At 33.7% G+C, this 18,601-nt stretch overlaps 1 protein-coding gene across 1 annotated transcript in view; it reads left to right on the plus strand.

Annotated features, from left to right (window-relative positions):
* LOC115875724 (teneurin-a) overlaps window positions 1-18,601 on the plus strand; it is a 214,986-nt gene that overhangs the window by 72,872 nt on the left and 123,513 nt on the right. The window contains exon 9 of the mRNA XM_030891237.1: window positions 11,494-11,702. Coding sequence (XP_030747097.1) covers window positions 11,494-11,702 — 209 coding nt within the window. The remainder of the gene's footprint in view (window positions 1-11,493; window positions 11,703-18,601) is intronic.

Consider the following 18,601-nt stretch of genomic DNA (forward strand, 5'->3'; position numbering starts at 1 on the left):
TTAACGACTTTTAAGTTACCTAGGAAAAAATCTGTGCACGTACCTACCAGTATTGTTACAGGTTAATTCGTGAAACAAATGTGTTACATATTATTCGTGGTATTAGTGGTATTATATTGGAATCAGCTTGGCATTAGTGGGGCATTATATGAGAAATTTTGGTATTTAATTTGTATTTTTGGCATTACTTTGGCATTAGTATACAGACATTTGTCAGCGGTTTACTCCTTGTAGATAATCAAAAAGTTTTTTGATAAAATTTGCTTTTTATGTCAGATCATTTCTATGAAAAATTACATTAGATTTTTATTAAAGACGCTGGGTAATTAAAACATTGACTAATAAAGCTTGTCCACTTTAAATAAGGGGTCACGAAATATCCTCCTTGGAGTGTTTGGGTTAAGGGGTGTATAATAAATTAATCGTTGTTTTATAATAAAAACCATAAAACATTTATTTGTGAGTAAAATAATGCAATGGTTGGATATCTCTCCTTTATAATTAGGTGACTAAAAATACACTAAAATAATTAGAAAAAAAATCTTGTACTTATTTAGTAATTACGTCAATATTAATTAATTGACTTTCTAGTCTATTTTATTTTATGTACAAATATATTATTAAATTTTAAGCATTAAGTAATAAAACACTTTGTGCCCTCTTATATCGTAAGAGGTTACGAAATATACTCCTGGTTACACCCCTTACAGAAAACAGTGTAAGGGGTGTAAATAAATTGTATAATCACTGTTTTTTATAATAAAAACTATAAAACATTTCTTATTTGTGAGATTAAAAAAACAAAACAATGCATTGGTTAAAATAAGTACATTCAATACATATGTATGTGTTATAACATAATATAGCCATTACTATTATACTATTATTATTAAAATAATATGTGTGTAACATATTTCTTTAACGAATTAACCTGTAACAGACATTTATATGCCCAGTATATTTTTGTTTAACAAACCAATCAGGAAAAATCCAAAACCTACCGTTATAGGAGGTATAAGATGATTAAACTTATATAATGACAACTACTTATCGGATAACAAATTAATTACTACTGTCAGCTAGTTCAGCTACTGTCTAGGTAGAATATACCTAGAGTACCTACACCTACCTATGATGTAGGTAGATTAAAAGCTTATTTTGACGTTACCTCTCACTTCGGTGTCACAAGCTGAATTTTTCAGGGATGGAAGTACAGTACATGATATGATAGATCCTTATTCCGAAAGTAGTACAAAATTAGACCGGGTAAAAGAGCACTATCATCAAAAATCGATATATTAATACCACCGTATAGAGACAACAAATACTTATTTTTTGATCCAGTACACAATAAAGTCTTCGTAGGGAGTAATTTTTTATAATTATTTACGAAAAAACATTTCCATTCGCGCTTATGACCAAAAAAAACTTTAAACGTGAATAATCATTTCAATCATGCGAAAATTTGGTTTAAAAATAGATTTTTTTAATATAACTTTCATTTAACGAAAAACGAAAGCCTAAATGAAAAAAAGAAACAATTTAAAAGTTTCGCTTATGTTTTGACAAGGTATCAAAGCAAACCCCATATTTTTTGCTTTTAAACTAATAAAGATATATCAATAAACAATTAGAAATGTAATGGTTTTTGCGCGCGCTGGCCGACTGCCGCCGCTGCGCCGAGATTTCCTATACCCTTGTATATATGACGTCATGGTGTGGCAAATGTAGCATTTTAATTCGATTTGGGCTCCCTTATATAGGATAACAGAAACATTTTCAATATTAAAACTAGTGTCATCATAGGTTTAACGGACCGTGCAATTGCTCTAACATCCCCGCAATTTAGACCTACCATATTGAAAAAAAATTTGATAGACTTTAGTTAGAAATAATTATAATATTAAGCAAATCAATCAAATTTTTAAAAAAAGGACTTATAAGTTTTATAACTCAATTTCTATTAGTAATAAAAAAGAAAGTGGTAATACAGAAAAAAACACCTATGTTGCCTTACCATATGTTCACGACCTTTCAGAGAAAATAAAAAATACTCTACAAAAATATAATATAACTGTAAGTCATAAAACGTATAATAATCTCAACTTTTTGTTGCTAAACTTAAAAGCAAAGTACCAACTATGAAATGATCAAACGTTATATATTCAATTCTATGTTCTGATTGTCCTAAAATATTTATTGGATTGACATCCCAACTTCTCAAGAATAGAATAAATGGTCATAAGTACCAAAAATCGGCAAAAACTGCACTTACACGAAGAAAATACTAACCCGAGGGGTATTTCGCTGGGGAATTTTGGTGTACAACCTCTAGGAATAGTGGGGAATTAGTAGGGAATTAGAGGAATTAGTAGGGAATTAGAGGAATTAGTGGGGAATTAGCAGGGAATTAGAGGAATTAGTGGGGAATTAGTGAAGAATTAGTGAGGAATTAGTGGGGAATTAGTGGGGAATTAGAGGAATTTAGTGGGGAATTAGAGGAATTTAGTGGGAAATTAGTTCGCTTATAGATGATAGTAACTGCATCGATACAAATACCTCATTGAGAAAATTACTCAAAATCGATATCCAGAATGAGGATAATGTTCTATGTAAATGGAATAGAAAAAAATATCAAAGGTATGAGAGGGAGAGACGAGCTAGAGAAAAATTGGTAGATGATCAAAGTTTAATCATGGATTACATTTTCATCGCTGAAAAAGTGAGCGAAATAGTCATTAAAAACAGTGAACTAAGGAAGGAACTTTTAGAGAATATAACTGAATTAGAAACTGACCAAAAGACTGATATACCGCGACTTCTTAAAATATTGCAAGATGTACCACCCAAAAATTATATTTGCTTAAACAATCAAAATAGGTAAGATGATGCTACAAAATTCGCTGTGTATCTCTTTTATACTGGAGGCAGGTTACTTTACGAAACACTACAATCAAATTTGAAAAATAGCGTATCCTCAATTTCTACTCTAAATAGATTCGTGGACGCTAAAAACGACTCCCTACAAGAAGGTAATTTGATTTCAAAGGCTTACTAAAATTCCTAGTTGATAGAGGCTTACCAAAAAGGGTATGGGTATCCGAAGATGACACTCGTGTGACAGGCAAAATTGAATTGAAAAACAGCTGATCTAATAATATGATTGGATTTATTTTGCCACTGAAGGAGGGCCTGCCTCAACTATCTTTTGAAACTGGTATAAAAGCACACATACTGATATAAAACCGGTATAAAAGCACACATATGCCTATGTAATAATGGCTCAACCGTTACAGGCTGGGGCATTGACATACTGCCTGTCTTTATTCGGAACTGATAATTCATTCACTACAGAACAGGTCACTTTGAGATGGAAATGGATGAAGGAAGAAGCCAAAAATTTTGGAGTCACAATTGTTGGATTTTCTTCAGATGGCGACCCTCGTCTTTTAAGAGCAATGCGTTTAAATAGTGATTTGGTATCTCATTTAGCAGAAAAAAAACATATTCCACACACAAGCTGCAGAGCCCCTACATTCTTCGTCATTTCCAGACTGGGAGTGGTATCAGTGTAGCATAGACAAAAATGAAGAATGCTTTGTACAGGACACCACTCATATTTTCACAAAAATGCATACGCGTTTCCTAAAACCGAAAATAAATCTACCGATTGGAAAATACACTGCCACCTCGGATCATCTCAGGGAATTAGTCCTAAAGGTTTCAAAAGATAAACACCTTCTTACAGATTCTGATCTCAAAAATAAAGACAAGATGAATTTTACCTCCGCAGAAAAAATGTGCAGTCTGATGGTAATTGAACAACTTAATAAGGAAATTCCACAAAGTGAAGGTAGTGTGGCATATCTTAAACTTATGAATTACGTTAAATCGTCGTTCCTCGATTCCAGCACTGTTTTGCGTATTCGGCTATATCGCATTTGGTATGTAGTATTCTTCACTAGAATCTGGAGAGCTTGGATTAAAGAATAAAAAGAATACAAAACATCAGTAAATTTTCTGACCTGTAATTGTTACCCTTGCATCGAAATGAACGCCCACGCTCTAATTAAACTGATACTGAAGATTAAAAACTCCGAATTAAGACCAGAAATGTTAAGCATCGGCATTCTTGGTAGCCAAGCCTGTGAATCCATATTTCGTTCTGTAAGATCCATGACCTCTGCTTATTATCAGTAATCAATTTTAGTATAAAGGATATGCTGAACCGAATTGAAAGAATTAGCACAATAAATGATACCATAAACGATCTAAGGGGAACTTTTGCATTTCCAAGAGAAGTCACAGGATTTAAAAACAGACTGAAGGAGGAAAAATTTCCACTGGAAGAAGAACTCAATTTGGATATCAAAACTACAGTTGAAGAAGCTCTCCAAATGGTCGTAAAAGATATGAATCGTTTTGGAATCAATGCCAAGGAAATCGACTGGAAATATATGCAGTTACCATTATTTACAAGACTGAAGAAAAACGGACAGGACAACGAAGATATTGACGAAGATGATGTTGAACTTAACGAAAACTCCGAGCAAAATGAAATTGACCAAGACGTAGCAAATTGTGTCAATGAATTAATGAAGATTGTATAATTATGGACAAGGTTGCGGACTTAATTTCTAACGAGATCCCTAATCGCGAATTAGCCCAGTCAAATTAGAAAAATCGGTGGAAAAAAAACCACTGTTTTGAAAATGGCTTTAAATGATTTCTCTAGACTTGGGCTGATATGTGTTAAAAGTCCCAGAAGATAAACGATAAGCTCGAGGAGTGGGCAGGAGTTAAATGTCAATTTTTCCACTTTCTTGCTTATATCTCGGAAACTATGACATCTATCGAAAAACGCTCTATACTATATAAAAATAAAGCTGACAGAATCCTCTACAAAACTTGTTCAATACATTTTTTCATAGGTTATACATTTTTTCATAGGTACCTTTTAAGAGTTACAGGGTTCACGATGGACTTGATATACACTTAGAAATCTATTACGCGGTTTTCTATGACCAGTCGTGGTTTATTGGTCGAATTATTGAAGATAGGGGAAATGCAAATTATAAATTCAAGTTTCTGAAAGAACAATTTATTCTTTACGGTCCTATAAATTTGATTGGTGCTGGCCCATTCCTGTTGAAGCGGACAGATCAACTAAATATCAAGAGAAGATATGAAGCATTTAAAAAACAATAACCGTTTATTTTTGTTCGATAATATCATAATATTCCACAAAAAATATGTTCAGTTTTTTAACTTTCTTGTGTTTTTTGACAAAAAATATGGTGTATTGTTTAGAGTTTTTTATTTCAAATCCTAGGTTATATCTACAGCAAACACTATAGACATTTGTTAAATAGCTTACCATCATGTGTGGCCCAGTTTAGGCAAGTTATTCGGTGAGGAAATTAGTAATAGTAGGGGAATTGGTTGGGGAATTAGAGGAATTAGTTGGGCAATTAGAGGAATTAATTGGGAATTAGGGGAATTAGTTTGGGAAATTAGAGCAATTATTTGGAAATTAGAAGAATTAGTGGGGAATTAGTAGAAATTTTAGGAATTAGTGTACACATTTTATCCTGCGGTTTACCCCTCGTACTAACCACTCTTTTGGTTACCATAATACAGAAATAATTAATAGAGACATAAATTATAACAAGTTGGCTATTAAAGAATTTAGAGAAATAAAAAAAAACATTCGAACACCGTTAATGACAAGACCCAAAATAGGCCAATTTTACAATATATACAATAACATTTTGATCTAAAAAAATAAAGGCTTGATAAGAAAAATAAATGAATTATAGTAGGTACTCTTAATGTAAATATTCGATATAGGACCCTTAATTTTGTGACCAGCAGAAAGCTAAACGCATTTATCCAAAGAAAAAACAACAAAAAAAAAACACCAAAAAATGCATTCCATTTGTTGATAAGATTCTTAACATACAGTAAATTATTAAAGCAAGACCTTTTGAATAGCACGAACATTGAAAGTGCTGAAAAAATAAAAATCTCAAGGTGTATATCTTTTTTAAATTACATTTCTTGTTTTTTAATTGTATTTGTTAGCTAATTGACTTAGTTATATAGTATATTAGTTTAGTTTGTTGTATGAATGTTTTTAGTGTTTAATTTGACATTGTAATTTATAAAAAAAAAATTTTAGATAATAAAAAATTTTTGAAGATGCCCCGAAATTAAGGGCGAAACGTCAAGAAGATGTTTTAAAAAAACTAAATTTATTATTTATTAACGAACCTCAACCCAAGAAAATATGACATTTTCCATTTCCAGGAAAGTTCCCATCTGTCAATTTTACGCGGGAAAACAAAATGTTGATAGTTTGGTGAAAACACCCTGTTGAATGTGTTAAGACAGCAAGGAATTTAAATATAATTTCTAAGCTTAAGGAAAACGCAAAAATAGTTGTAAGCATTCAAAATACAGCCACATGAGAAGATTTAAAAATTGTTTAAACCAGAAACTTCGCTGATCAGAGAGATCTCATAAAGTGCTTGATTACATTGGTTTCATCCTTATGTTTCTTTTTTCGTTTTTGATGCCTAAATTACAGTATGCCGCCGTTGCACAACATTTATCTACCACGTTAAGCATACCGCCGCCGCCGTCGACGACAAATTAATTCAATTTTCCAACTGCATTTACAGATATAGAAATATCATGCCGCCGGGTCACCATATGTTTTAGTATACAATAAAAATACCACCGACGCCGGCGGTTGTTTATCCAGTGTGATAAAAATAAGTTAAAAAATGCTTCTTGCTAATATTTGTTGGATTAGTAATAATTAGAGTTGGGAAAAAAATTACTACCTGTGATTTTGTCGCCATGAAATAAAAGTCAGGGATCACAGTCGTTACCAAGATAAAAATAAAACGTGATTGGAATTAAAACGTGACGGTGACTGCTACGGCAAACGCAACCAGCGTGAGCCGCGACTGTATCAAGATACGAGGTTGTTTGACCTGTTACTGCTACTGTAAGGTTGAAAATTGCAAATCACACCGCAAACGCGTGATGTACAGGGTGACCAGATTGGGCGTTTTCGCGCAAATTGGAAAGAAAGTAGGTAACATTTAGAAATACGAAATTTGGGACAGGTTTCTTGAGTGATGCAAATGGGCACTAAGAAGGGATTTTTGGAAATTCGACTTCTAATGGGTGAAATTAGGGATGAAATGTAGCATAAAAATTTGTTAAAATCTATTCTAGGAGTATAAAATTTTTCACATATGCTCCTAGGTTGACGTTATTGGGTACTAAGGTACTACTATCCTCTGTGGACGTTCTGAAAAAAATATGTCATAGGATTATGAAAATTTGCACAGAGGTTCCTTGTGTAGTGTAATTAAATAGTTAGAGCGATTTTCGGAATTAATTTTAAGGGGGTGAAACTAGGAGTGAAAATTTTAGGTATGTTTTATGTAAGTTATTACATAATTCAGAATATTCACCAACCAAATCCAACCCTCATTTCACCCCCTTAGCGGGCCATTTCACCCCCTTAGAGAAATTTCACCCGAAACTGGGGGTGAAATTCTGTATAATTTTTAAGTTCACAAATTAGTTCTAGGAGTGTGAATTTTGTAGAGGATCTTTAAGTGACGAATGTGAGTAGGTACTCAGAAACGAATTTTGGACGTTCATCCCCTTCTTAGGTTTTTTAAATAATTTCTTAATAAGGAATAAAAGTTGGTATAAAAATTTGTTAAAATCGATTTTAGAAGCATCAAATTCTGCGCAGACGTCCTTGATTGTAATTTAGCACTAAGAAGCAATTTTTAAAAGTTGCCCTCTAAGGGGGTGAAATGAGGGTTGGATTTGGTTGGTGAATATTCTGAAAAAATACTTATTGTTAAATACGATATATAAGATACGATTAATAAGAAACATTTTTTTTTCAGTACATTCATACTACATTTCACTCCTTCGAACGAGGCGAATTTCTAAAAATTGCTTCTGTTGCGAGCCGGTGTGGACTCGACCTAACCTCACAATATGGCCCGCCCTCGGATGACCTTAACATCGCATAGACACCGCAATGACTCATTCGTTCGAGAAGAATCGAGACCCACTAGAATGGACGCGTACATACGAGAACATTCGAAAACCTTCTCTATGCGCCTAACGATCTTTGGATACAAAATTTCAAACTCCTAACGAATTTTAAAAAATTTTATGCCATCATTTCACCCTCAGTTTCTCCCCCATAGGAGATGAATTTCCAAAAATCGCTTCGAACTGTTCAGTTTCGCTACTTAAGAGGCCTCCCTGCAAAATGCAAAATTTCATACTTCTAGTAACGTTCGAACAATTCTCTGTACAAACTTTCACCTCTAATTTCACCCTCTTAGGAAATTAATTTCCACAAAATTTTTCTGAGTATCCACTTTTATACTCAAGGGACCACTTCCGTGTAAAATTAGATATTGCCAGAACGGTTTTTACATAAAACATACCTAAAATAGCCACTCCTAGTTTCACCCCCTTAAAATTAATTCCGAAAATCGCTCTAACTATTTAATTACGCTACACAAGGAACCTCTGTGCAAATTTTCATAATCCTATGACATATTTTTTTCAGAACGTCCACAGAGGATAAATTTCCAAAAATTGGTTCATAGTCCTAAATTACATTCTATAAAGAACGTCTGCACATAATTTCATATTTCTTATGGGATGAATGTCCAAAATTCACTTCTGATTACTCACTTTCATCACGTAAGAGACCTCTGTACAAAATTTTACACTCCAAGGACTCGTTTAAAAAAATTATACATTTTACCAGCCAACCTTAGGAGATGAATTTCCGAGAATCGCTTCTAACTGTTAAATTACGCTACTTAAGGCACCTCTGTGCAAAATTTCGTACTTCAGGGACATGTTTTAATTCTTTTGTATACAAATTTCACCCCTCAGTTCCCCCTTTCACCCCTCAGACCCCCTTCAAGAGCGAATTTTCAAAAATCGCCCCTTAGTACCCAATAACGTCAACCCAGGAGCATATGTGAAAAATTTCATACTCCTAGAATAGATTTTAACAAATTTTTATGCTACATTTCATCCCTAATTTCACCCATTGGAAGTCGAATTTCCAAAAATCCCTTCTTAGTGCCCATTTGCATCACTCAAGAAACCTGTCCCAAATTTCGTATTTCTAAATGTTATCTACATTCTTTCCAATTTGCGCGAAAACGCCCAATCTGGTCACCCTGCACATCACGCGTGTTTGCGGTGTGATTTGCAATTTTCAACCTTACAGTAGCAGTAACAGGTCAAACAACTTCGTATCTTGATACAGTCGTGACTCACGCTGGTTGAGTTTGCGACTGTGATCTGTGATCCCTGACTTTTATTTCATGGCGACAAAATCACAGGCAGTGATTTTTTGCCCAACTCTAGTTATTACTAATCCAACAAATATTAGCAAGAGGCATTTTTTAACTTATTTTTATCACACTGGATAAACAACCGCCGGCGCCGGTGGTATTTTTATTGACTAAAACATATGGTGATCCGGCGGCATGATATTTCTATATCTGTAAATGCAGTTGGAAAATTGAATTAATTTGTCGTTGACGGCGGCGGCGGTATGCTTAACGTGGTAGATAAATGTTGTGCAACGGCGGAATACTGTAATTTAGGCATCAAAAATGAAAAAAGAAACATAAGGATGAAACCAAAGTATTGATGAGATCTCTCTGACTTTGATGAGATCTCTCTGATCAGCGAAGTTTCTGGTTTAAACAATTTTTAAATCTTCTCATGTGGCTGTATTTTGAATGCTTACAACTATTTTTGCGTTTTCCTTAAGCTTAGAAATTATATTTAAATTCCTTGCTGTCTTAACATATTCAACAGGGTGTTTTCACCAAACTATCAACATTTTGTTTCTCCGCGTAAAATTGACAGATGGGAACTTTCAGTTTCAATTTGTAACCTAACCTAACCCCGTTTGGACAAGAATTTCCGAACGAATCTCGCTGCGAACTGCTCATTTACGCTACGTACTCTTTGCAAAATTTCGTACTTCTAGCACATACTTTATTTTTTTTGTATACAAAATTCACCCCTCATGCACCCCTTTAAAATGTGAATTTCCAAAGATCGCGCCTTAGTACTCAATTACGTCAGCCCCCGTGAAAATTTGCATACTTTTAGACCAAATTTTAACTAGATCTATTGTGTCCCAAACACAATTTCTTGAGTTATAACCCATCATACAATCTCAGGGCTTTGACAAAAGCCAGTATCTGAGAGGGTTTTACAGAGACTAGTTCTCCATCTCCGATATCACTCGTACCAGAGTTTATGACACGAATTGTTATCGTCTCGGCGCACTCAGTGATTGTCCCCACTGAATATATTGTCCACACAGAATATTCACTTCCCGTTGTTTCTTAGCTCCAATCTACTGAGGTGTTCATTAACAGACAGTGTCCTGTTAAAAACCTAATGGATAATCCGAAGATTGTTCTTACTTAAATCAAGGAAAATCTTTGATTTTTCTTAGTCGTAAGTTCTGAGAAATTTATCCGTGTGTCTTAGACCATTCTAGGATTCCCACTTCAGATTACGGATGGAGTCTCCCAGGTTCTTGAGTTCCGCTTTAAATTGGTTTTATTCCACTTGGGAAGCAGAACGGTTCTGGTCCTTTTAGTGGAGTTTTCGCTATTTTTGTAGCTAGATTGTTTGCTTTTCCACTACCATCTTGGTCGACTTGCACCTCTATGCATTCCTTGACCAACTTCGAATTGATGGTTACTGAGTTGATCACTTTTAATGCTGCTTCGCTATCCGATAAGATGGATATTTCTTGTTCCCGGTCCGTCTAAGTTCGAGCTCCTATCTAAGATTAGTTGTACGCATTTCTCTATAGCGTAGATTTCAGCCTGAAAGATGCTGAGGAAGGTACCCATTGGTTTGCAGTATTTAGTTTCTAGTCCAAATATCCCTGTTCCTGTTAACACGTTATAGTATGGTCTTTTACCTACTGAGCAAACGTTTCTCTCTTCCAATTCTTTTTATTGCTCAATACTACAGTGAGGTGTTTTTCAAAGTTGTACATCCATGTTATGTTATCCACTGGGAGTTGGAGAATACATAAAGCAAATTAAAGCAAATCAATCCACCATCGCGCAAATCAGGAAGCGTCTTTAGGGGAAATATATCGGGAATTACCCGATGACGCAGTAGTCGAGAATTATTTAAAGTATCTTATGTAATTTCTATAATAAAAATAACATAAAAATGCTTATTGGGCATATTTTTTGGATTGGTAATGAGTTATAATGTAATCATCTAGAAAAAAATATTTTATGATTTTGTCAACGCCTGTTTGCCTACATTATATGCACGCCCCTGCTTCATTTACACAAGTTGCTTTTCGGTTCTAATATTTTTTTTATTATTTCAATTTTAAGACATAATTTAATTTTTCATTAATCAATCCTTTAGTCGGAATCCAGCCCTCTACTTCCCTGGCGTGTCCAGATCCTTCTTCGATTCGGACGGGTCGTTGCCCAACGTGTGCGAGGAACACGATCCGGAACTGCTCAGACCGATCGTAACTGGCACGTGGATGCCGGAGGCCGTTGGAGGAATGCAGGGAAAGAGCATCATATTCGCCGAGACCCAAATTGTCCAGGAATCTATTCCAATTCCAGGTAAATTGAAATCGTATAGATGACGTCGCAAGGTTTATCGTATTCCGGACATGGTCTGGTCGAACGTATTAAATTCGAAATGATTAGCTGAATATTACTAAAGTTGTAGCACTAGGTTAAATACTTCTTATTTTTCTACTCAATACAGCATAGATAAAAGAAATAAATTTAGATTAGAATTCTTCCCCCCAAAGCTTAACAATTGTTTTGGATTGCGTACGTTGTAGGGCACTGCTAGAGCAGTTGCTAAGAACAACCGTAAACAAGGACAGAAAACATTTTCTTTTGTCAAAGTCAGTATATTCAAAAATTAAAAAATCCAGAAAAATCTCAAATATTTAAGCTGTTGTTGAAAAAATATTAAAATGTGTATAAAATGTTCCTTTTCAAGTTATTGTGATCTTGAGAGTAATTTTAACTGTATTTACGCAAAGCACTTCTTGTGGAAAAGTGGCATTAAAAAACTTAAAAACTGCTGTGTGATCTGCTAAAACCAACGTAGGTAAACGTCCACACACGAGTATAAAACATCCACACACGAGTATTTTTCAATATTAAATTAGTACTGTTAAACCTGGGAGATGAGTTTTTAACTGTGATCTGACATTATAATAAATAATATAGGTATTAAGGTCATAATTTTTTTGTCTCACGCTTCACACTGCTGTTTTACAGTTTTTTAATATCTTTTGGGGATTTAATACATGTATTTATTCAGGGTGTTTCAAAAAGCATAAGCAAATAATTAAGATTTACTTTTCATATCAACATAGGTCCGATTCTGCTGTTTCGTAGCTACAGGAGGTTAAAGTCCTCATTTTTTTTATTTATTATAATTTTCATCCTACAATAGTGCCCGGTGGCGTAGAGGTACAGGCTCTCGTCTACCAATCTCAAGGTAGTGGGTTTGAATCCAACACCCGGCATTTCACCAGCCGACTATTGTTATTAAATAAAAATAGTTTGGGTACCTAAGTCGACTCAGCCTTAAATGAGTACTTGAGATTCACAATCCTGAGGTAATAATAGGCGGTTGAAGGGTAGTGCTAGCCACATTACCTTCCTTGTATATCGAACGACTCTAGCATTGTTTAAGGAAAAGAGTAGTTCACTCTCGCAAATATTTTCTGCCAGTTTATGCAATCTGTCGAATATCGGCAGATTGCAAAGCGTTTCAGTTGAATTTCGTCCGTCGAGCTGCGAGGTTCGAGCGTTGCGTCCCAGCACAGAGACGGATTGTCAAAATATGAGTGCCTTACTGTGTGCTGCTATTAATTGTAGTAATAATTCAAAAAATTGTTCTTTGCGTTTTTTAGATTTCCATCGGATGTAAATCGGTAAGCTGATAGTAATTATCAATAAACATTTAATTATATTTGTTTATTTTAGAAGCTGAGATATTATGTAATTAATTAAATGTTATTATCTTTTTTAGCATGTGGGCAGATTTTAAAAATAGTTTTTAGATATACAGGTTGTCTCAAATATGCACATGAAAATATTTTGTGGTCAGGGTATTTGTCATAAAAATTTTATTCCAATCATAATTTACGAAATAATTTATATAGATTGGTTTTTGAAACCAAATTATTCATATTTTTTAATTAAAAGAATTTTATAATAGCATAATCTCTTATAAATTTAGTGGACTGTATTTTTTATGTTTTTTTTTATTTTATTTATTTTTATTGTAAGTGGTCTAATATAATAATATACAAAATATTATAAACAAAATATTGAGTTTATATTTGAGGGAAGAAAAGTGCCACACCTAGCTTTAAACCACCGTAAATATATAGGGTGGCCCATTAGTGCGGGGAAGTCCAATATCGTCGTCGTTGTCGAAGACGTGAAAAAAGTTTTATTCCTATGTTTACAGTTGAGGGTTGGAACCTTTGGCGTTAAACAGCAAAATAAAAACACTAAATCACCACAATACACCAAAACACTTTTACTTTTACATTGGACGCGCGTTTCGCTAACCATGTTAGCATCATCAGCAGATGATTATAAACTAATAGTTTTTTCTTACTTCATAGTTTTTTAATACTTCAGTTTATAATCATCTGCTGATGATGCTAACATATAGATGATGCTAATAATACGTAAAAGTAAAAGTGTTTTGGTGTAATGTGGTGATTTAGTGTTTTTATTTTCCTATGTTTGAAGGTTTATAAAGAGGTGTATCCAAAAATATTTTGTTATATACAGGGGGTCACAAAATAAGGTATGGTAAAGTTAGTTTTATTTTTTTAACTGCCTAACCAACTTCCGATTCCGATTCTCTACAGAAAAATGGGGGGGTGTCCATTTCTACAGTGTTGCCATTCTATGACTTATTTACTAAAACTTTGGTTAAAAACATTATATCCAAAAACTTGTAAAAAACTAGAGTGAATATAACTTTATTAACACTTGGCCTTATTATAGCCAAGTATTAATAAAGAAAATAGAAAATATAGCCAAGTGTTAGGCTATATTTTCCTAAACAAGAATAACAAATCCGCGTAGAAAAATTTACATTATTCTATATAGGGTATTTTTTATGGCGTCACTTAAATCGGAATATTTAAAATGGTATATCTCACTTTTCTTAAATGCAACATTCTGTATATTATTTTTCTGTCAGATGCACAATTAAAAAGTGAACATTTTAACGGTTTCGCAGATATTCGCAGTATTATATTACATAATATGGCTTTTCAACAGTAATTTTTTATGAAAGCCACCTAATATGATCTTTGTCTCATATTTTATCGTTGAAAATCCCATATGTAATGAAATACAGAAAATATTTGCAAAACGGCTAAAAATTTAAGAACACTTTAAAGACAAGAAATGTTCACCTTTTAATTCTACATCTGAAAGAAAAATAATATAAAAGGTGTTGCTTTTAAAAAAAATTCTCATTTTTTGTTACCTACACGAAATGTGAAAATATTCTGTTTTCAAGAAAGTTTTTACTCGATGATCAATTTTTTTTATTTTATTTTATTGTGAACTCATATTTTCCTAAATACATATCTGTGAAACTATGCCGAGTGTCACGACTATACTTTGCTTAGTTAATAGACCACGACTATACAACTACGTCAGTGGTCACGGAAGACGAGAACAAGGTCATATAAAGTGGCAGAAAAAGAACAAAGGATTTGACAAGGAGTAAAGCTACTAGTTTCATTATACTATGGCTCTAGCATGGCAAGCTGTACCTTGCTACTCCCAAGGCGTGTATCTCTACAATATTTTAAATATTACGATTTTGGTGACTCTATAAAAAATATACGATATACGATAAAGTACATTTTTCTACACGAATTTATTCTGGTATCCTTGATGTTTAAGAAAACATAGCTAAGTATTAATAAAGTTATATAAAGGTCATATAAAGTGGCAGAAATAGAACAAAGGATTTGACAAGGAGTAAAGCTACTAGTTTCATTATACTATGGCTCTAGCATGGCAAGCTGTACCTTGCTACTCCCAAGGCGTTAAACGCTATATGCGGAAGCTATTATTATCATTAGTAATTTTCTTCCAGTGCTTTTAGCGATTCGAATGAAATTTGGAGGGTAAATGAGTGCTACATATTTTAATGCTAAAAAAGTGTCGACCTATTCACCAGGGACATGCATATAGATTATCATCGGAATATTTTTCTAAAAAAAACATGTGCGCCACTGACTTCTTTCTTCTTATTAGCCATGTGTGTAGGCCATTTAATGCTGATTAAAAGTTGTATCCATATCGATCTCCTCGATGTGATAAACGCAATTATTAATATTAAAGTTAAGGAATATGAACCCTGTCCCAACATAAGATAAGAAGCCTCCCAAATTATTTAATTTTAATGACAATTAATAAAATTTATTATAATTTTATTAATCACAATTAATAAAATTAAAATACAAATAAAATTAATAAATTTATTTAATGTAATTTATTACTAAATTTTATTAAAATTTATAACACTCTTACAGTGCTACCTATAGGAAATTCTCTAAAAATACTATGGTCTATATAAAAAGCCTATTTTTTAAATTTTTAACATCCTGTAACTTTAAAATTATGCATTTCCTCACCCATGTTCATAGGTATTTTTTTATATTTTTTGATGAGTAATCAATGGGTACTATCAATTGCGTCTAAGTCATCAAGGGGACCGAAATCGACAAAATCTCAAGAAACAACTTTTAATCAGCATTTAATGGGCTACACAACTAACAAGAACAAAAAAGTCAGTGGCGCACATATTTTTTTCAGAAAGATATTCCAGGAATAACCCATATGCACGTCCCTGGTGAATATGTCAATACTATTTTAATATTAAAATAAGTCGCACCTATATTAATTTTTACCTTCAGAATTTCATTCGAATTGCTAAAAGAACTTGGAAGATAAAGAATTATAATAAATCGAAAGAACAACTAATCTCTAAGATGAAGAATTTAACCTCCTGTAGCTACGGAACAAAGCAGAATCGGATCTATGTTAATATGAAAAATATATCTTATTTTTACGAGAGGAATCCTACGAAAGATGGCACATATTTTTTGAAATACATCGTATAAAATAATAAGTTTTTTATATGGATCATAATAGTTTGGATATTTTATTTTTATCAAAAAAAAAGTAATAATAAATTTGAATAAAAATTATTTTCCGATATAATTACGGAAACTGCCGAACCGCTCCGAAATTATCAAAAACTTAGGATCGCGTCCGCTGCAAGATCAGCATTACATAGTAAAGAGCACTTTCCAATCTAAACTTGTTTCATTCATCCATACTAGATAGTTGAAGAACGGCTGCGGAGGCTAAAATCGTGTAACATAGATTATAAGCTAAGCAAGAAAAGCCTCCTTACATATATAAAATTGTTTGTCTCAAAACCAGATATTTTGATGCGGTAGTTTCGCTACTACATAACAGAGGACAATAAATTTAAAAGAATTTTTTGTGCAGTGTCGCTATTGTGTAATTCATATTTTAATACTACATATTTTAATACTCTTAATACACTTCATACATCTGTGTCTGATATACTTAATTTATTTATTTTCTCGTTTTTTTTCTCCTACTACATCCGCTTTTTCCGCGATAGTAGAATGAATTTAGAATGAGTGGGAGGGGGGTTAATCACTTCGACCTTACAGATCCATTGTGTCCCCCTTTCTTGAATCATAACTCATCATACAGTCCCAGGGCTTTGACAAAAGCCAGTATCTGGGACGGTTTTATAGAGGGTAGTTCTCCATCTCCAATATCAGTCGTACCAAAATTCATGGCACGAATGGTTGTCGTCTCGGCGCACTCAGTGATGAGGTGTACTGGTGTTTCACCATCTTCCCCCACAGAATCTGCATTCGCCGTTTCTTCTTAGTTTCAATCTACTGAGGTGTTCATTGAGGAGACAGTGTCCTGTTAAACCTCGTGACAATCCGAAGATTGTTCTTACTCAGACCCAGGAAGATCTGTGATTTTTCTTGATCATAAGCCCTCAGAAACTTCTTCGAGTGTCCTAGACCATTGCAAGATTTCCATTCTAGGTTGCGGATGGAATCTTCCAAGTTCTTGAGTTCCGCCTTGAGTTGGTTACCACTTGGAAAGCAGAACGGTTCTGGTCCAGTTAGTGGAGTGTTCGCTCCTTTCCTAGCTAGATTATTTGCTTTTTCATTGCTTTCTATCCCTTGGTGAGCAGGCACCCAGTGTAGGAGGACTTTGTTTTCTTTGCCTAATTTATTCAGCTTCTCTATGCATTCTTTGACCAATTTCGAATTGATTGATACTGAGTTGATCGCCTTTAATGCTGCTTGACTATCAGATAAGATGGCTATTTCTTGTTTCCGATAGTTCCTATCTAAGATAAGTTGTACGCATCTCTCGATAGCGTAGATTTCTGCCTGTAGGATACTAGGGTAAGTGCCCATTGGATCGGAGTAATTAGCTCTCGGCCCAAACACTCCGATCCCTGTTCCCGTATTGGTTTTGGAAGCATCAGTATACCAAGTTATTGTATGGTCTTTTAACTGCTGGGCAAGCGTTTCGCTCTTCCAATCCTTCTTATTGCTCAATACTACATTGACATGTTTGTCAAAGTTGTACGTTCTTGGCATATCGTCCACTGGGAGTTGCAGAAGTGGTCCGCGATAGTAAACCTATTTATTAATATCTGACAGTTTTGTAGCCCACTAAAAATTTTAGGTATCCTTGGAAGTATCCCCAGAATTACCATAAAAGCTGAATTTTACTCAGCTATAAGTCAATTAGTAAAGTACTTTTGGGACCCAGCTAATACCGATTTTAAACAATGCTCCTCCCTAGAGGTCCTAGAAATATATAAGATATATTCATAGTCTGTGTGGCGTATTTTCTATTATATCCTAAGATTTATAGAGTTTTTTTATATTTGAATTAAATGTATAACAGTTTTAAGAGATTTGACAGTTATAATGATATAATTTATTCTAGTAACAAGATAAAGTGGTGAGATTTTGTCTCTCTCTCGTATCTACTTATATTAAGAAATAATAATCGATCATATTTCTTGAAAGTTTAACTTTATTATACAGGATAACGCACTATTTCAAAGAAGTACTTCCTAAAAATGTCTCTACCTCTTTGGTGGATTCATCTCTTCAAATGGGTATTTCGCCACTGTAAGAAAATCTGCAAAATAAAATAGTTATTTTTTATAAACACTGCTGGCATTAATCCAACGGAAATCAGCTTGTCAGCAGTGATTTACTAATAAACAAATTTACCTAGTGGAAACAAAAATGCTTAACACTTCGGGAAGTCTATCTCTTCCCGGAAATAAAGAAAAAAATATATTTAAAATATCTAAATACAACTATTCAAGAAATCTTTAGTTTTTTTTTTTCAACAGATACGTCTAT

This window comes from Sitophilus oryzae, unplaced genomic scaffold (assembly GCF_002938485.1).
Source record: "Sitophilus oryzae breed Bouriz unplaced genomic scaffold, Soryzae_2.0 scaffold_1394_pilon_pilon, whole genome shotgun sequence".
Taxonomy (NCBI): Eukaryota; Metazoa; Arthropoda; class Insecta; order Coleoptera; family Curculionidae; genus Sitophilus; species Sitophilus oryzae.